The sequence below is a fragment of the Lissotriton vulgaris genome, chromosome 4_1 (assembly GCF_964263255.1).
Source record: "Lissotriton vulgaris chromosome 4_1, aLisVul1.2, whole genome shotgun sequence".
Lineage (NCBI taxonomy): Eukaryota > Metazoa > Chordata > Amphibia > Caudata > Salamandridae > Lissotriton > Lissotriton vulgaris.
Window position 1 is genome coordinate 2,136,915,787 of NC_141691.1, and position 20,438 is coordinate 2,136,936,224.

At 44.4% G+C, this 20,438-nt stretch overlaps 1 protein-coding gene across 1 annotated transcript; it reads left to right on the forward strand.

The window, feature by feature from the left end:
• Positions 1-1,325: 1,325 nt before the first annotated feature.
• Positions 1,326-19,820, forward strand: LOC147725234 (vomeronasal type-2 receptor 26-like). The gene is made up of 3 exons (XM_086918221.1): positions 1,326-1,547; positions 7,495-7,618; positions 18,916-19,820. Exons 1-3 carry the CDS (start codon positions 1,326-1,328, stop codon positions 19,818-19,820), a joined length of 1,251 nt encoding a protein of 416 aa, XP_086774347.1.
• The last annotated feature ends 618 nt before the right edge of the window (positions 19,821-20,438 follow it).

Sequence of the window (20,438 nt, forward strand, 5' to 3'; positions counted from 1 at the left end):
CACTGGATAAGGGTGTCACCGCTGCAGCTGTCACATTGAGTCGAGACATCTTGTAACATCGGAATTGCGTGTTGCATCAAGAAGAAGACGCCATCTTTGTTTCTTTGCACCGGATCTTGAACACTTCACAGTCTTTGCTTGTAAGGACCTACCGCATCCCCATCCCTGCAACACTTTTGTTCTTGAAGAGTTACGCATCTTAAGGTACATTGATTCAAAGTGTTGCATTTTAAGGTCTAAACTAAGCTAATTCTACCATTTTAAGTACAGTATTGTGGATTTTTGTCGTTTGTGGTCTTGTGTTAAATCTATTTAAAAGATACTTATTTTTATTTTTAGTATACAACTTGTGTGGTGTCCATCTGTATTGTTGTCACTCGGTTACTGAATGTGTTTACAAATGCTTTACACACTGCCCCGAGATAAGCCTGTTTGCTTGTGCTAAGCTACCAAGGGGGTAGCGGGGGTTATGTTAGGAGTGTATCCCCTTAACCTTACTAGAGGTAAGGGTCCCTATTTGTCACAGGTACTTACCTGTGCCAACTAGTGACTCCCAAATCTAACAAGTTGGTTTACAGGCCCAATAGTAGCATTTAGTTTACAGGCCCTGGGTACATGTAGTGGCACTTTACTAGGGACTTACAGGTACATTTAATATTCTAAATGGGTGTAAGCTAACAGCTCCGACTTTAAGGGAGAGAGAACAAACACTTTAGCACTAATTAGCAGTGGTAAACTGTGCAGAAGTATAATGCAAACAAAAATGGAATCAGCTAAAAATAGGAGGAGTGAGGTCAAAAGTTTGGGTGAAGAATACCTTAAAGCTGACAGGTCTTCAATGCGCTTCATCATATCGACAGATGACCGTCGTACTACATCCCCCTATGCTATACACAGTTTTGTGAGATTATGATAGAATGAATAAGAACAAAATCTTTCCTGTAGCCCTATCATATACCAGGGACTTGTAGGTAGTTTGTCAGAGCCAAGTGTGACGAGTCCTAATTTCCATATCTTAGTAAACAGAGCACTCACCCTGGGACGAGTTAGCAGGGCTATGAGGACACAATTAGACTCAGCAAACACCAGAATCAGTCAAAACAGGGGCCAAAAGTGAGGGGATATCTTTAAAATGCCCGGTTTTCTTCAATCGACCTGGGGTAGGCATTACTTTTATTACATGTGATCACTGGGATAAACTGTACCTGAGCGTCAAACACGTATGTCCTTCCTACACATCCAGTTTATTAAAAGATCTCCCAATGATTCTACACCCATGCTAACTAATACCTACTTTTCTCTTTCAACAGCTGAACAAGTTTCTTATGAAGTCACACTTTAAGATACCGATTGGTGACAACATTCTTTTGGATGAAACAAGTGTCATGTCAGCAAAGTATGACATTTTAAACTGGGTTAAGTTTCCCAATGGATCAATAACTGCCATCAAGGTTGGACATTTTGACCTCTCGGCCTCACCAGGTCACCAACTTTCAATCAACCAAAGCTCCATATTATGGCACTCTGAGGGACCCAACATGGAACTGGTGAGTTTGAGACTCCCACCTGGGTATATCTTCACATACTATTCCATCTAGGTGCCTGTATCATGCCTGCACTAGGCCTAAATAAGTTCATGCTCTGTATCTGTAGGTATGACAAAGCTTTGCAAAGATGCTGTTTACATGTGAAATAGATAAGTAAATATACCCACATGTCCTGTGCAGACAAAAATTTAGACAACATTCATAAGGTGCATGTGTGAATGAACTAGTGGGTGAAATAATGAGTCAGGAATTGTGTGAGTGAAAAATAAGAGTGATGGTTGATTGGAATGTCGATGTTGGTGGTGTCAATGCCCAGATAATATTAACCCGTTAGCCGCAACCGTTTTTTTGCAGCAGTGCGGCGGTTTGAACGAGTGTGCGAGGCCGCGTCGGCCGTTCGCAGCACTAGCCAGGTAGTGCTCATGATGGCCAGCGGCCGATAGCAGCAGGGAAGGGGTTAATAGGGTTGTTTAAATTATAATAGGAGGGTGTGTGAAGTTATGCCTGTGTAACATTTACCACACCTACATGGGTGATGCAAAATGTGCCAGGCCAACAATATCTCTGTACCTAACATAGATACATGAACAACAAACACAATTTCCTTGATATGAGTTCTGAACTCCCCGTAAGTCATTTAAAGCTTCAATCCCATTTAGGGGTTCTAGGAAGCTGGATTGTTTCTCTTGAATGTCCCGCTCTGTCATGGGGAGGGTAATGAGTAGTGTTCTGGTGGTCCCTGGGTGAGGACCCTCTTACTTGGGGCCTTTGTTCCGATCAAGAGTATCATAAGGTGTGCTTGGAGCAGGATCCTGCAGTCTAGGAGAGGGCTCCCCTTCTTGGATGTGTGAATAATCTTTGACCAGATCCCGGGACAGTTCTCTGGTTAGCTGTGGGTAAATACCCCATCTGGGCTATATGAGCCATTCTACTGGTTATGAAAGCACTTGAGACAGAGACTGGGAGGGCTCCGCTGATTGGCCAGGTTATGAAGCTCTGAACTGACCCTGGGTCACAGCTTTGGAATGCTTAGAAGTGGAACTCTGTGCCCTGAACTCAATGATTTGACCAGCTGTGTGTTGAAAAGCTGAGGATGGGGTCCAGCAGGCCCAGGGTGGATTCCAATCTTGGCTGGATTGAGAATCTCTGACAAGTTCCCAGGTCTGAGTTCTGACTGGGTGAGGGATGAAAGCTTCCAGCCCTTGGCTCTGTCCTTCAGCTGGCTGTGTATCAAAGTGGCCGGGATGAGTCCAGCAGGCCCAGGAGGATAGCCCCCTGCCTTTCTCTATTAAAAACCTGTGACCATGCCTCGAGTCAGCGTCCCAACTGAATCTGTGGTGGAAGCCCCTGGCCTTGGTCATTCTTTTTGGACCCGCTGTGTTTCATCTGTGGAGGGTGGAAGCCCCCGTCCATGCCCCGCCATACTCTGCTCAGCCTTGCCTCAAAGTGCCCTGGGTAGGTTCCTGCAGGCCCAGAGAGGGTTCTCCTGCCTTTGTTGGTTAAGAAACTCTGACCTGGTCTCAAAAAGCCTGGACTGGGGTTCATCAGGCCCCGGGAGGTCTCCCCTGCTTGGCCTTGATAAGAAGCTCTAGCCATGCACTGGTACTAGTTCAGTTCAGTTCAAATTGCTTTATTCAATTTTTGTTTTAAAATCATAAAAGCATACAGTTAAAAAATACAATCATGATTAAAAAGAAACATACATATGAAATCACAAATTATCTGCGAGCTAAAAAAAATTAAAAACATTTGCTCACCCTGTAGATATGACTATCTTCTGCCCATCCTGATATTATCCTCAGCCATTGGTCTGGGGGCTGGGATATATGAAGTGCTTCGGTAGAAATCGTGAAGGTCCCAGATAGATATAGGACCCTCACCTTCTCTGGGTGTCCAAGTTTGGAGGTTTGGAACAATATGTCTACTCCTAAATCTTATTACTATCAAGTCACCAGTGATGTCTTTTGGGAGGGGACCTAACCAGCGCACTCCCCTCGCACTCATGATCCTTCCGTCAAGATCATGGGGCAGGGGTCTATTTTTTGTAAGCCAAAACTTGACCTTATTTAACAGGTCATGTTGTCTCTCTTTTTTTTCCTGTTCGAGTTGTGGGACTCCCGAGAGGACGCACACAAAAGGAGCGGCCTCTGGAGGTAGATGAATTCGAGAAACTCTTTTCCGGTCTACTCTGGTAACAATATTGTGCACTATTGTGCGTTTAAGAGGGGTTTTAGGAACATTTGGGGCAAAGAGGAGGAAACTATTACTTGGGTTTGGGCAGCTTTATTATGTGTAGTTGGTTTAGGTACGTTCGCGGGGGCAATTGATAAGGGATGATTAGATATAGCAACTTTGGTAGAAGGTAACAAGTTAAGTTTAATTGTTTCCTCAATCCCTGTCAGTCTATCCCCCAAGGTGTTAATTTTGTCAATCAGGGGGTATACGATAGATTTGATCAATTGTTCGATCATAGACAATAAAGCCATCTGGGAAATGGGTGCTAGGTAGTCTGATTTATTCCACCTCTGGTGTTGGGGGGGAATTGGGAGGAGACAAGGTAGGACTAGAGGGCCAATTTTGTAATTTTAGTATTTTAGATGGACTCTCATTATATTTTTCCCCGTCATGCTTCCTTTTGGCAGATGTAGCCCGAACGGGTACTATACTTTGAGTATTGACTTTTGTGAAAATAGAGAAGGGTTCCAGCACACTCTCACTAGGGGTTGACGGGTTAATGTTGTTTGGCGGGGAGGGTAATCCTGCTGGGGCATACCTAGTCTTACATAGACTGTTTAGTTCCTCCAACAATGAGAGGCTACACCCTGTACTTGTTATCTCTGAGGAGGATTGATTACTGGTTAGGCTGTCTATAGGCTGGTTGAAATTTTTTTTAACATCTCTGCGCGTAGGTAAGAGTGTACTAATTGTATTCATGTCTATCGTCCTAGGGCAAGGATCCAACCAGAAAGCTGTTTTAGTGGTGACCTCCTTGCGGATCATGGTATGGAATGGAGATAATAAGGTTAATAAAGTTTATAAGGCAGGTGCTACTGCCCAGTACGAAAAAGTCAATCGGTAGCTTTACCTCCTCATGAAAAGCCAAGGGGAGTGGCCCGTCCCGTCCTCCTCAGGCCTTTGAGGGCCACAGACGGCCCGGGCTTAGCTCGGAGCGTCCTCGCGGGATGAAAGAGCAGGCGATTCTTTATGCGCCTCCTGGCGTGTGGGAAATGCGCGATCTGCCCCTATGGCTCCTGGGGCTTGCAGTCAGGCATAGTGATCCGGGGCGCTGGACTGGTGGAGCGAAGCCCGGCCGGTCGGTGAGGGCGGGAGGCGGAGCTAAACCCGGCCGCTAGGGAAGGAAAGAGCACAGCAACGAACACCAAGGGACTCTGCAGCAGGCGAGTCTTTATGCGCCTCCTGGCGCGTGGGAAATGCGCGATCTGCCCCTGTGGGTCCTGGGGCTAGCAGTCAGGCAAAGTGATCCGGGGCGCTGGACCGGCGGAGCGAAGCCCGGCCGGTTGGTGAGGGCGGGGGGCGGAGCTAAGCCCGGCCGCTAGGGAAGGAAACAGCACAGCAACGAACACCTGGGTCACAGCTTTGGAATGCTTAGAAGTGAAACTCTCTGCCCTGAGCTCAATGATTTGACCAGCTGTGTGTTGAACAGCTGGGGGTGGGATCCAGCAGGCCCAGGGTGGATTCCAATCTTGCTGGGTTGAGAATCTCTGACAAGTTCCCAGGTCTGAGTTCTGACTGGGTGAGGTATGAAAGCTTCCAGCCCTGGGCTCTATCCTTCAGCCGGCTGTGTACCAAAGTGGCCGGGATGAGTCCAGCAGGCCCAGGAGGATAGCCCCCTGCCTTTCTCTATTAAGAACCTGTGACCAGGCCTCGAGTCAGCGTCCCAACTGAATCTGTGGTGGAAGCCCCTGGCCTTGGTCATCCTTTTTGGACCCCCTGTGTTTCATCTGTGGAGGGTGGAAGCCCCCGGCTATGCCCCGCCATACTCTGCTCAGCCTTGCCTCAAAGTGCCCTGGGTAGGATCCTGCCGGCCCAGAGAGGGTTCTCCTGCCTTTGTTGGTTAGGAAGGTCTGACCTTGTCTCAAAAAGCCTGGACTGGGGTTCATCAGGCCCCGGGAGGTCTCCCCTGCTTGGCCATGATGAGAAGCTCTTACCGTGCACTGGTACTAAGCTTCTTAAGGCCCCCGATAGCCTGATGTCTGGTGCCCAGCTTAGAGTCCAAGAGCACAGTCCACAGAGTCCCTCACACTTCAGTACATCTCAGGGGCTCTAAGAGACTGGAAGCAAAGAGCCTCATACCATAGCACCATTGTCAGAGGACCATCTGACATAAATATAACGCCCTAAATAATGTGTATGATACTCTGACATACAACTGAAGTATGTAAGCTGCCATTTAAAAGTTCCTAGATGTAGGGGTGCCTCTTACTCCAAACATGCATGTTTACACTGCATCACCCATGTTACATTCTCTGCTCTTACATATTCCCTTTCCTGGATCCTCTGCCTCTTGGTCTTAATTTGAAGACACGTTTTTTCAAATGAATCATCTCATGCGAATTGTTGATCTTTTACTTAAGTGTGAATACTCATCTGAACATATATGCAACACAATACATGTTTTCAGCTACACAGTATAACATAAATTGATATGCTGGGGGAAGCGTGACATGGGACACATACACACTAGTAGTTTACCATCAATAACTGTAAACATTTTCTACATTATGACCACATACTAAAATATGGAGACAAATGAGTTATGTTTAGTCAAATTTCAATGGTGTACATAAAGAGGTCACTAACTGTTCAAAGACTCATTCCAGTGATGTTACTCACACAGGTCTCCTTTGAGGTTTTACATGAACCCTTCCTGCTTTTTCCGAGGTCTCTGTCTCACCTCACCTCAATACTATCCCGCCCACTCGCCTTAAGTCATACTCTGTCTAGATATTTAACTACAGAGGGATGTGACAGTAGCAGAGGGCAACAGTGCCCACAGCCAGTGCCTGTATGGCTACAATGGGGGACAGTGGACCTCAGTAGATTGAAATTGTTGCTTGTCATGGAGACAGATGAGTCTATTCCTGAGATCTACTGACTCTTTCAGTAGCATCTCTTGTAACTAGCAGGCTTTCCCCACCATCCTCAGTGACAGAGTGTGAAGTAGGGTTTAAAGCCTACATCTCTGTCTCCCAGGCGGGCTAACTCTGGGAGTCCCACCTTGTTCTTAGGGAACTATTCATTCTCTTGTTAGTCCTCATGTTCAGCGGGTGGAGTGGATTTTGGGATAAACACTGGCATCATAAAATCAATACTTTCTTTATGCACTGGATAAGATTTAGCTGCTGATCAAAGATGTATGTGTGTGGAGGGAACGTGGTATCTGGGCCTAGCTCCACAGTAGGTACCAGGGCACAGAGATCACATCTTTAGTATTCACAATATAGCACTGAGGATGTGTCCTCCACAAAATTAGATGCTCACTTGTCAATCCAACCTGTAATAGCCCGCAGATTACGTTCAAGAATTCTCTGAATCATACGGATAAATGTGTGTTCAGTTTACCTTTTGCCCAAATAGAAACTTCTAAACAGGCGTGTAGTATCTTCCACATTCCATTTGTTGTACATGGTAATATTTCTTCTAAAACTTTGGTGCCTTCAGGTAATAACTTAGAAAGGAACACAATAAACCCTGTTCATACTGTGAAATTTGTAGTGTCGCCTCTGTGTAGACTGAGGTGTTTCACATCCTGCCTTCGTGAGTGTTGGATACTCTTGTCCCTCAGCTCAGTCTAATCTGAGTCCTCTTTTCCCTCTTTCTTCACAGATTCCTCGCTCTGTCTGCAGTGAGAGCTGCCTCCCTGGGCCCTCATCTCAGACTTTACATCAAATCTTCATCTCTTGTTTTATTCCCTCTTTCTTCACAGATTCTTTCCTCGGGCTGTACTAAGAGCTGCCTCCCTGGGTACCGAAAGGCTCCAATAGAAGGGAGGCCCATCTGCTGCTTTGACTGTGTGCCGTGTGCCGAAGGGGAGTTTTCAGACAGGACAGGTGAGTGAACACCTTATAGTTCTTACAGACCAGAGGCCAGTTCTGTAAAGTACTCACATGAGCAGGAACACAGGCATGTATGAAAGTAGTCTCAGCAAATGGACTGAGTAGGGTGTTATTTTGCTAGCTCTTGTGTCAATATTGTTTAGTAGGAGTTTAATTGGTGTGTTGTCACAGGGATTTTCATGCCAGATAATATCATCTAGCATAAATATTGTGGCATAAATATTATTTACAAACATATCCCTCTTGTGGGTGTAAATTATGTTTGATTAACTGCAATGGAACAATGCTGTGTAAGAGATATCTAGAATACAAAACAAATTCTTTACAGTATGAGGGTGACAATCTTCTGGTGCTAAACCAGCACAGTAGTTTACTTATTTTAAGATTTGATTTAAAATATATTTTTCTTCTCTCTCGATCCGTTGAAGGGACTGGAGAGTACTGACCAAGCATTGCAGTAGTTAAAATGGATGAATTAGCTGTGTGACTGCTGGCATTTGTGCTATCTGTCTTTGTTGCAGCAGAGAAATGAAGAATGTGTCCTCACTGAGAACAGTCATTGTTCAAATACTACATCAGTGTAGTCTCTGCAGATTATATAGCAAATGCATTAAACTGATAATTATGTGGAAAACGCCGCTGCTGCATAAACTCATAATTCCAGTGGCCCGGCTTTAAGTGACTCAATCAATTAATGGCTGGTAAAAAGGCTGGTTTCTTTTTTAACTTTCTGCACTACCACCACACACTTCGATTTCAGGCACAGGCATCTCAAAGTCAGTATTTACCATTCAGGTGCATTGTGAAAGGTGAGTCCATGGGGTGGCGGGTCGAAGGCCAGCAGGGTTGCATTCAGATGCAGAGCCCTAATCCCGATCCTTGGGCCTCACAGAAATGGTTTAGGAGACAAAGGAAAGGAGCGAGATTCATGGATATTGTCAAAGAGAAGATCCAGAATAGGGAGCACTGTGAACAGACTCATTTTTTTGTTTACAAATGGCCAGAGACCACTTCTTCAGAGAGATACCTCAAAGAAGGGGACAATATAAGTGTTTTTGGTTTTTTAAAAGGGACATTCATTAGTGACACTGATACTGCTGCCAAGTGAAAGTGGTCACTGCCGGTTATCATAAAGGAGCAGATGCATCAGGACTGGGTCCCAGGATTTTGGGGGGCCCACTGCGTCACAATTATGACTGTCTACCTTTAAAAAAAGGGGCATCAGAGCTAGAGCTTATGAACGGCACCAAATATGAGACTTATAAAACAGCAAATGCATCAAACAAAAACAGATTTCCTAAACAAACTGCTCCCCATAACTGGGGTGTTGTGAGCCCCTCACACTCTTTGACCCCAATGCAACTATACCTGCTGCACTAATGATACGTGCAGTCCTGAGTAGCAGGCAATCTCCTCTGCCTCTTTTACCTCTACCCCATCATGATGGATCATCACCTCTGTCCTAATGCCATGCCAATGACAATGGAACACTTCCATGACCATCATCAAAATCTGCCACTTAATGCCATTTGCTGGCAAACGCGAACACTTAGGGCCTTTTTTATGAGTTTGGCAGTCCCGTGTACCACCGTGTTGGAGAAGACAGTCCGAACATGGAGAACTCGTCTGCCGACCACAGTATCGAAAGTTGGGTAGATCGCCATGTCGCAGACCACAGCTGGACCAACAAGATGGCCAGCAGACCGCTGTTTTCGTGATCAGGGAACGGCAGCCCCCATAGATCGGTACTGGGGAGCTGCACAGCTGCACATTTTGCAAGTTGCCTGATCCATGAGCGGACTGTGGCAGTCCCACTGCCTGCTATAATGTGGTGGTGACAAAGGATTTGTGGTGTCTACTCAACCCTTTCTTGTTCTTCTAGGCAGAGTCCAAACTGGATCACTTTCTCCAGCCCCCCCCCCCACACAGCAGGATCTTCACCCCAAGGAATATGACCCTGTTTTTGACGAACTAGATTTCCTTCTCCAGCCCACCCCCACAGAGCAGGATCTTCACCCCAAGGAATATGACCCTGTTTTTGACGAACTAGATTCCCTTCTCCAGCCCACCCCCACAGAGCAGGATCTTCACCCTAAGGAATACGACTGTGTTTTTGATGATCTACAGGTGAGTCATTTATGGGCTGATCCCCGGGAATGGCTATATGGTAGTTTTCCTCATGTATCATGCATATGTGTGCATCTGACAATTATGCAGTCGAAATGCACACACATGCACACAGGCATAAGTATATTTGGAAAAGTACTCACCACTGCTGCAAGACCCATGCCTCCACATCACTGAGCCAGTGGTCAACTCCTAATACAGAGGCCTTTGGACCACCAGCAGCGTGAGCTGCTGGCAAGGGTGGACACGGTGCTATGACAGTCGGACCGTTAACCCCGTAATATGGCCCTTTATGATGCATGGGAAACTTCTGAGCAGTCCTAAAATTGAGCTAATTATTCTTTATAGTACACATAGCTTAAGCAGGATTTTCTGCCTTTGAGTGCAGCACTACTACTTACACTATATTCCGAGAAAAAAATATAGAAAATGTAGTAAAACAGAACAAGGACTCCCTCCACTTGCATTGAAATATCTAAAACTGTTCCAAATTGCCTGAGAATCAATAGCAAAAACACAAACTATGTACACACTAATCAATAAACCTTAGCAAATGTGAGCACCAACATAAGTAAAATATTTTTAACTAAATATTAAACAAATTATTTTTTGACATCTATCAAAACAACGTATAAGTAAAATAGAAAATAGAAAATAAAGACTGATAAATTAAAATGCTGTAATTATCAACCACTAACCACAAAATTAAAAATAAAATCAAATCAGTAAATGCAACACATAGAAATATAAAAAAGACATTGTTATTACAGCAAAAGTACATACATAATAAAACATATTATTTCCCCTCTAAAGATAATTATCTAATTAAAACGTACTATGCTGTGGGTGTTCATTTTCCTCCACAATATAATCAACAAAATACAGAAAAAAAATCCCAAAAAGCTAAAAAAATGCTCAAATGAATTAGGTCTAAAAGCAATCCACAGTCATGAGGAAACATTACAAAAAAAGTTCAAAAAGGGGACCCTCAGGAAAACCTGAAAAATCATATAAACATTTTTAAAATATTGGTTTGCTAGAAACCAAATACATTTCCTTTGGAAAAAAAACACAAAATCCACACATCCATAGGATAACTTCAGATCTCTAAACCTGGAAAAAAATACAATACTCACTCACAGAAAATATTATTTTTAAATATTATATAAACATTACATTAAATATATACACAACATTCAATATACAATTATATAAAATAACTGCACACTACAACTAATCTTTAACTAGTCTTAACTTATCCAATGAACAGCAAACAGCTTACCGTGACATAGTCCCAAAAAAAAGTGTTGAAAAATGACAGAAATATACTATCAAAGCCCTTTGAACAGTAAAAAAAAAGAAAAAAATACTGCTAAATGAAATGAAAAAGATGATATTCCTATACATAATGATAGGACTAAAATTGTGTACAAATGTTTAAACTCATTTAAAAAACCTAATATTTAATGAAAAAATATAAAACAGTCATGTAAAGTAAATAATACTATGAAATTAGTATTATTTATAACACATATAAAATACTTTTAAACCTGTTGGAAAAACAAAATATGTTGCACAAATGTATATGTTTTGAAAATATAAATATACCATATTAGGTAAAGAAAATTGAAAATGTGTAAACAATGTTGTGAAAGAATATATAACTTGAATTGTATCTGACAAATATATTAAAATAGTATTAATAATAAAAATATATTTTTTATATATTAAATATATAATTTAATAAATGTAAACATATACAGTGGACAACATTTTTTTTTAACTTATTTTTATTAGCATTTTGTCATTGAAGAGTACAGATCATATCTTCAGGCTTGTAGACAATAACATGTGCAATCAATCATTCACAGAGGGCCAGAGAAGAATATTGATGGCGCGTGAAGCGAGTCTGTATAATTCAAGTACCAGTAGCAACGAGAAAGGTGTGGGGTGTAAACCAGGGAAAGGAGCATGTAGGCGTCGAGTGCGGGCAATGGGAGGGCGGTACAGGTTGGGTGATATGGGATGCAGTGGATTGTGTAGTTGTATAGTAGTGCTGTTAGAGAGGGGGGCCTGCGTAGGGTAATCGGTGGGGTTAAAGTGGCTAGGAGGACAGGGTGTAGGATGAAACTGTGGGCAGCTCAGCCGAGCTGACCTCAGGAGTGCAAGGCCCGTAGTCATGCCGGCGTTAGGGGGTGAGGGGTGGCGGGATTGGACGGGTGAGCGTTTGAGTCTTCTTCGTGTGCCACTTGTTTAAAATGTTGCAACAGCATGGCCCACTCCATGGAGATGGGATATTTACGGATCCCTTTAACCTCCTCCTCACGTAGCGAATCTTCTTCCGACGCTGCCCATTTACATACTGCTCCCACCCACGCTGCCGGGGGGGCCCGCGGGGGACCGCCAGTGCATGGCTATACTCTTTTTTGCCAATAATAACGCTAGGGAGATGAACCGCCTATGCACTTTAAGATGTTTCTGTATTTTGAATATGCCTAGTGCGCTAGCTTCCCATGTGGCTAGGGTCTGGAGTCCCGTGAGAACTCTCAGAGTATCATGAACAGCCCGCCATAGAGAGTGGAGGGTAGGGCAGCTCCAGAATATGTGATGAAAGTCTGCGTCTGGGGAGTGACATCTGGGACAAAGGAACTGAGTATCTGGATAGAATTTGTGCAGGCGTGCCGGCGTCAGATACGCCCTATGGAGTATGGTAAATTGTATGTTCTTAAAACGGGCATTTCTAGATGTCTTCTGGGGGCTTCGAGGGCTTTGACCCATTCCGAGTTGTGTAGTGAGCATCCGATTTTGTCCTCCCATGTGGTACGTAAGGCTGTCAAGGGTGTGTCCACGAGTTCACGAAGTGCCTTGTACAACCAGGTGACCAGGTGCCGGCCCAACCTCATAGGCAGGATAGCGTGTATGACTGGGTGTGTGGTTGGTTTGCCAGTATGAAGGTTGTGATGGGGGCGAAAGCCTTCGAGGAGTTGGTGATACCGCAGGAACTGACCCGGGGGGAGCTCGTACTCGTTCACCAGGCGTTGGAAGGGTTTAAGTTGTCCTTCCTCGAAGAGGTGTATGAATAGGGGGGTTTACCCAAACATAGTCACTAGACCTGGGTTCTATACCTACTGAGAGGAAGGGGTCCCAGCGTGAGTGTGATATAATGTGAACAATTCAAAAAATTATTTACACAGACAATAAATGCATCCACATTGTTTAATTCACAATGGAACTAGGTATACTGAATATACTAGACAACTGATCAATAATTTTAAACGGTTGTACAGTGCCCCAGGGAGGGAGGGGGAGGTGATCGGGTCATGAGGAGTTTTCTGAAGGTCAGCAAGTCTTGGGTCTGCCGTAGGTGGATGGGGTGGGTGTTCCAGGTCTTGGCGGCGAGGTGAGAGAACGATCTGCCACTGAAGGTCGCTCTTCGGATGTGGGGGACTGTGGTGAGGGAGAGGTCGGCGGAGCGAAGCTGGTGGGTGGGAGTGTAGAAGCTGAGTTGTCTGTTGAGGGACCTTGGTCAGGTGTTGTGGAGGGCCTTGTGTGCGTGGGTGAGGAGCTTGAAGGTTATCCCCTTGTTGACCGGGAACCAGCGCAGGTCTCTCAGGTGGGGTGTGATGTGGCTGCGGCAAGGGATGTCAAGGATCAGGTGTGCAGATGCGTTCTGGATGCGTTGGAGCCATCTCAAGAGTTTGGCCAAGGCTTAATCCAACGTGCTGCTGAAGAGGGCTTGGGTGACTGTTCAGTGGGGATCCACTTGTAGATCCTCGGAGCAGGCGGAAGGTGTTGAAGCAGGAGGTGACGGCGTTGACCTGTTTAGTCATGGAGAGGGGAGTCTAGGATGACCGCTAGGTTGCGTGCGTGGTCAGCGGGTGTTGGGGCGGTTCCCAGTGCGGTCGGCCACCAGGAGCCATCCCAGGCCGAAGGGGTGGATCTGAGGATGAGGACCTCCGTTGTGTCCGAGTTCAGCTTCAGTCGGCTGTTCCTCATCTATTCAGCGACGGCCTTCATTCCATAGTGAAGATTGGTTTTGGTGGTGTGGGGGTCCTTGGTGAGGGAGAGGATCAGCTGGGTGTCAACGGCATAGGAGATGATGTTGATGTCATGCCGATGGGCGACGTGGATGAGCGGTGCCATGTAGATGTTAAACAGAGTTGGGCTGAGGGATGAGCCCTGGGGTACGCCGCAGATGATCTGATCTCGGTGGCTTCGGAGCGGAAGGGGGGAAGGCGGACGCTCTGTGTTCTGCCGGAGAGGAAGGAGGTGGTCCAATCCAGGGCCTTCTCTTGGATCCCGGTGTTGTGGAGGCATGTTCGTAGTGTGTGGTGGCACACCGCCTCGAAGGAGGCTGACAGGACCAGGAGGCCGCCGTTTCTCCATTGTCCAGCAGGGACTTGCAGTCATTGGGGGCGGCGATGAGGACAGTCTCAGTGCTGTGGTTACTGCGAAACCCGGACTGGGAAGGGTCCTCAAGGTAGAGGGTCAGTTGTTTATTGACTGTCTTCTCAATGACCTTTGCCGGGAACGGGAACAGGGTGATGGGCCAGAAGTTCTTGAGGTCCTTGGGGTTCGCCTTGGGTTTCTTGAGTAAGGCGTTGATCTCGGCATGCTTCCAGATCTCCGGGAAGGTTGCTGTCTCAAAGGAGGTGTTTATGACTTTCCGGAGATGGGGTTTCATGGCTGTGCAGGCTTTGTTGAAGATGTGGTGTTGGCATGGGTCTAACGGAGATCCGGAGTGTATGGTGTTCATGATCTTGATGGTGTCTTTGTCATTGATGTTGCTCCAGGAGAGGAGGCGGTTGGTGCAGATGGTGGTCATGGGGGAGGAGGTCTCAGTGGTTGTCAGGGCGGTCATGGCTTTGAAGCTGTCATGGATGTCTGCGATCTTGCAGTGAAAGAAGATGGCCAGCGAGTCGCACAGGTCTTGCGAGGGTGGGACCTCGTTGGTGTTGGTGCTGGGGTTGGAGAGTTCCTTCACGATGTTGAAGAGCTCTTTGCTGTTTTGCGCATTGTTGTCTAGGCGGTATTTGAAGGAGGCCCTTTTGGCAGATCTGATGAGGCGATGGTGTCTGCGGGTAGTGTTATTGTGGGCTGTTTGGATGCCCGGTGTTCTTTCACAGAGCCAGATCTTCTCCAGCTTTCGGCAGGTTTGCTTGGAGGTCCGGAGGTCTTCAGTGAACCAGCTGGCTTTCTTGCTGGTGCGACTGTTGGAGGGTTTCTTGATCAGGGCGAGCTTACTTGAGCCTTACATTTTCGGTATTTTTTGGTATTTTTAAAGAAATATTTGATGGTACTTTTTTGGGTGAACTTCCAACAGTACAAAACAACCTAGGTGGAAATACAACAATCCCACAGCATGCAGATTGTCTGGCCAAAAAAAGAGGACTTTATTTTTTTGATTTACACTTGTCCATATTTTTATTATGCATGTGTCACTGTATAGTTGTCTGATTTTCAATCAAAAAGGATCAGGACATGCAGGGTGGCCAATATTCTGAGTTTCAACCCTGCAGATCCCCAACTGAAATGTAAGTTGTTAATGTTTTTAAAGTTCCACAAACTTTCCCTTTAAACAATGAAAAATAATACAGCCTAGCCATTACCCAACACAACCAACATTACATAGAGGTTTTAAACTTCAATAGGAAGATGGAATGATTCTACTATACTGAATAATCATTTTTGTAAATCTTTTTCTTAAATGACATTCCATGGAGGTTTATTGCCCTCTATGGCTTTATATTAATATTGATATCATTCTGAAGACTTTTATGTAACATAGTTGTAATTTTAATCAACCCAACAATAAAAAGCTTACTAACTTACTCCTCTAGGTAAAGTAGTTTAGGATTTCTGGAGGGAAGCGTATCAATCAATCGGCCGATGTTTCATTGCAGAAACAGAGGCTTGTGTGAAGGCCAACACCTAAACATGGTGGGTATATCCTCGCGGTGGCGGCCGGTTTACATTCAAAAAGTCGACAGCAGGACCATTACCACCAACATTGAATTCTGGCCCTTAGGCAGCAAGTGTAGCCATCCCAATGCCAAAAATGTGGAAAGTGATGCTGGTGCGGATATAGAGCCAAACGGTATAATATAAAATGGTCAGTTTTGGATTTCCTAAGCCTGTTATCTCAGAAGGAACAGTGAATAGTTTCATGTCTGCAGTCACGCATAAAGGGACAGGCAAATCTTCAAAGAATACATACAGCAATGGAAGGCTTCAAAACTAATCGATGACTACAGCTCTGTAATTTTGTCTACGCAAAATGCAAATATGGAAATCAGGGGCAGATTTAGGAGCCCCTTGTGACACTTTTTTTCTGCTGTTGCGTTACTTTTGTGATGCTTAGGCGTCGTAAACAATTCACCACATTGTAACAAATTTACAATTTGACGCATCTAGAAAGATGCATCACATTGTAAAGCCCTGCATCACATTATACCTGGGTCAGGTATAATGTCTGCAGGGTGGGCGTTCTGACGCCAGAAAGCCTCATAAAAGTGACCTACAAGATCTACAAGATTCCACTGCGTCACTTTTACGACGCCACTGCTTTCAAAACTCTTACACTTGCTTGAAGCTCTCGTAAGGAGTGATGTAGCACAATAGGAATAGGCATTCCTGAGCAATGCTAGAGTTGCGTCTTGCTTGCAACATGACTCCAGCAATGCATTACCTTTACGCCATCAGATGCGTGACGCATCTGTCAATCCTTGCACCGCGGTTCACTACATTGTATATACGATGCATCCATGGTGGCGCAAAGGTTTTATTGCGTGACGCAATTAAACGGATGGCTCTGTGCTAAAAAGCGTAGATGCATCAGTTCTCGTAAATCTGCCCCTCAAGTTGTAGCAGACAATTCCATTGTTTTTCCTAGATATGTTACATCATACATTACAAAGTCTGAAAAGACAGAAATGAAAAACTTGGAAAGCGATCTCTGCAGAAAAATCTTTAACAAATAACTTCTATAGTTTCAGTTAAAGATGCTTTCCCACAAGTAAATGTGATCTTTTGAAGCCTGTGGACACTTGAGATTGTCTAGTCTATATGGCAAAACCAAATTCATATTTTGAATTAGTTCACTCCAGGTTCTAAACAAAGGAGTGTTGAAGTCATTTCCTGAAATTGATAATTATGCACACCCAGATCCTTTTTTTGCACTGACATATTTTAAACCAATGATGAACATTACTGCTTTCATTTTTTAAAATGTTAAATTATCACTTGTAGATAAGGAAAACTGTCAAAAATGTCTTCAAAACAAAAAATATTTAAAAGTCTATGAGATGAAAAAGAATACACTGATGAAACAGAAGAACACCTGGCTCTGAAATAATTTGAAACACTTACTTTTTGATTGCTAATGAATGGTATTTTTTAATTTAGTTATATTTAATGTTTATAAAGAAGTGTAAATTATATTATGCTACCGCTTTTGCAAAATAGAGGCACTGACAGACGCACACACACTCAGATCTACCCAGACAAAAACAGAAAGACACAAATACACACGTTAGGAAACACAAACAAAGCACATTCATACTGTCTATATCAAAGGATACCCATTCTACTTCCAGACATATAAACATTCACAAACTACCTATATGTATGCCTGTACTCACATACATAGACTTTGACAGAAAAACTTAGTCTGCAACACACGTTAATGCACACTGACACCCAGTATAACACCTGTGCATTCACATGCATTCTAAGACACACCAAAAAAGACAAATACTCACAGACACATATACACAACAAGACACCATATACTCAGCCATACATCTCTTGTACACACAGACACCAGCACACATACCCTTTAGGATACACAAAATCGATATCAAAGTTCAGATGGATCACGTTTTCCTCACCGGAAGAACCGAGAAAATCTGTCTACCTCCGTTTACCTCAGAGCCCAAGGAAATCATCTGCGGTGTCCCGATGGGTTAATCCCTGAGCCCCACCTTCTTCAACACCTACATGACATTGTCAGATCCCACAGGCTCAACATCAACTCAAATGCAGATGATACTCAGCTTATCCTCTACCTCTCCTGGAACCCCACCACCACGAGAGCCAGATTCCACAGGGGCATGATGAGCATCACAAACTGGTTGAGAGACATCTGCCTGAAGCTCAGCATGAACAAAGCAGACATACTGACCTTTTGCAAAATCTCCACCAACTGGAACACTTTGTGGTGGCCAGTCGAATTAGGACCAGCACCCTCCCAGTCTGATCACGCCAGGAACCTCTGCATCATACTTGATTGCAAGCTGTCTATTAAAATCCCAGGTCGACGTAGTCTCGTCAACCAGCTTCTTCATTCCACACATGCTACGGAAGATCTTCAAGTGGCTCTCTGCTAACACCAAATGCACTGTCAGACAAGCCCTCATCACAAGCAGGCTGAACTATGGCGTCTAGTACAGGGTCCCTAAATTCTCCTCCATAGGCCATCCAGAACACTGCAGCCAGACTCATGCTCAATTCCTCCAACCTTGATGGCAAAACATCCCCCTCCACCTCAAACAACTCCATTGATTCCCAGTACAGAAGAGTTGCCAATTCAAGCAAATAACCCATGCCTACAAGGTCCTTTACAACCTTGGACCAGGCAACAACAATCACTGCCTGAACTTCAACCAATCAGCCAGACAACATTGATCTGCTGGGAAAATATTTTCATAAAATATTTGAAATAAAAAAGATGCTGTGCACAGCCACATTTTGTGTTGTCAAGAGTAAGCAGCTCTGTTTTCATGACAATTATAAAGTATCTGAACTTTGTCCTCATGGTTGTTAACTCCCTGTTGGCGATATATCTGAGTGGAATTGGATCAGAATTAGAATGCTTAAGGTTTGTTTATCATCTATGAATACATTGCTGTTTAAATATTAGGAAACAGAGAGTACCAATGGATTTATGTCACTCAGTATCTGAATTTAGGCCCCAAAAGCCATGCGGCATCACAAAAGCATAATATTATGTAAATAAATCACAACAAACACTACCCCCTTGAATATAATTATTCTGTAAATATCAAAATGTAATTAACAATGTTGTAAACATACTGCTACATGTAGCATTGATGGAAGATTTATGGCTTCTAATTTTTACTTATAAAATATCTGCTTCATTTTAGATATGGAAAACTGCCAGAAGTGCCCTGAGGACAAGTGGCCCAATGACAGGAGGGACGGCTGCATCCCCAAAACCATTGTTTTCCTCTCATACAGCGATATAATTGGTGAGGTTTTGGTCTTCACAGCTGTATCCTTCTCTATAGCCACAGCTGCAGTGCTGGGAATCTTTATTAGACACCGAGACACACCAATAGTCAAGGCCAATAACCGGGATCTCAGCTACACACTCCTCGCCGCCCTAATGCTGGCCTTTCTCTGCTCCCTCCTATTTATTGGACGCCCTGTGGCATGGACCTGTCTGATCCAACAAGCTGCATTTGGGATTGTTTTTACTGTTGCTGTGTCTTGTGTTTTAGCAAAAACCATCACCGTTGTCATTGCCTTTAATGCCACCAGGCCTGGGAGCAGAATAAGCAGATGGCTGGGATCACGGGTGTCCGGCTCTATTGTCCTCTTGTCCACACTGGGAGAAGTGACAATCTGTCTGTCTTGGCTGCTCACCTCCCCACCTCACCCTGGCACTGACACACAGTCTGAGACTGGGAAGATAATCCTGCAGTGTGACCAGGGCTCTGTCACTGCCTTCTACTGTGTGATTGGATACATGGCCCTCTTGGCCTTTGCCAGCTTCATTGTGGCTTTTCTTGCCAGGAACCTCCCTGACCGATTTAACGAGGCCAAGCTCATCACATTCAGCATGCTGGTGTTCTGCAGCGTCTGGGTCTCCTTCATATCTGCCTACCTCAGCACTAAAGGCCGCAACATGGTGGCTGTGGAGATCTTTGCCATCTTGGCTTCTAGCGCAGGACTGCTGGGCTGTATATTCATTCCCAAATGCTATATCATTCTATTTAAGATTGATAGCGATACCAGAGAACATTTAGTTTTGAAAAGTAATAGATAGTCTTGAAATACATTGCCACAAGGCCCTACATGACACAATACCAGAGAGATAGTCTCCCACGTATACATACATTTTGTGTATTTTACATATCGCAGAGTTTTTATAGTTCTGTACATTTTCTTGGGTACACACGTCTTACTCTTGTTCATCATAACTTCTCAGGAGCTGCCAGGAAAGAAGAATGCTGTGAACATTGAAGGAGAAGGATATTTTGCACAGCCAATACTCCAAAGGACAACTGGTCTGCTGGTAAATCCAGTGGTAAGAGTGGGTCAGAGTTGAGCAATGAGACTCTAGCACTTCCAGTGGTGGGAGACAGAATAACATGAGAGCATATTTTTACATCCTCGTTTTACCTGCAGAACTTCTGGGGCACAGTTTGAGGGCAGGGTAGAAAGGGCACAACAACTGGACCCAGGCAAGAGCTGTAACTTCCATCAACTGGCCTAACTTTTAAACTCAAAAAATGTAGAATTAGAGAGGAGAATTTTATATTTACAGAAATTCAAAATATTAGTTTAATGTTTAAATGCATTACTTTCTAGAAATGTGGGCTGATTAGGCAGATGAAGATCTGGGTCAGGTGCGCCTGATCATAAATTGATGCTCTACTTTTGC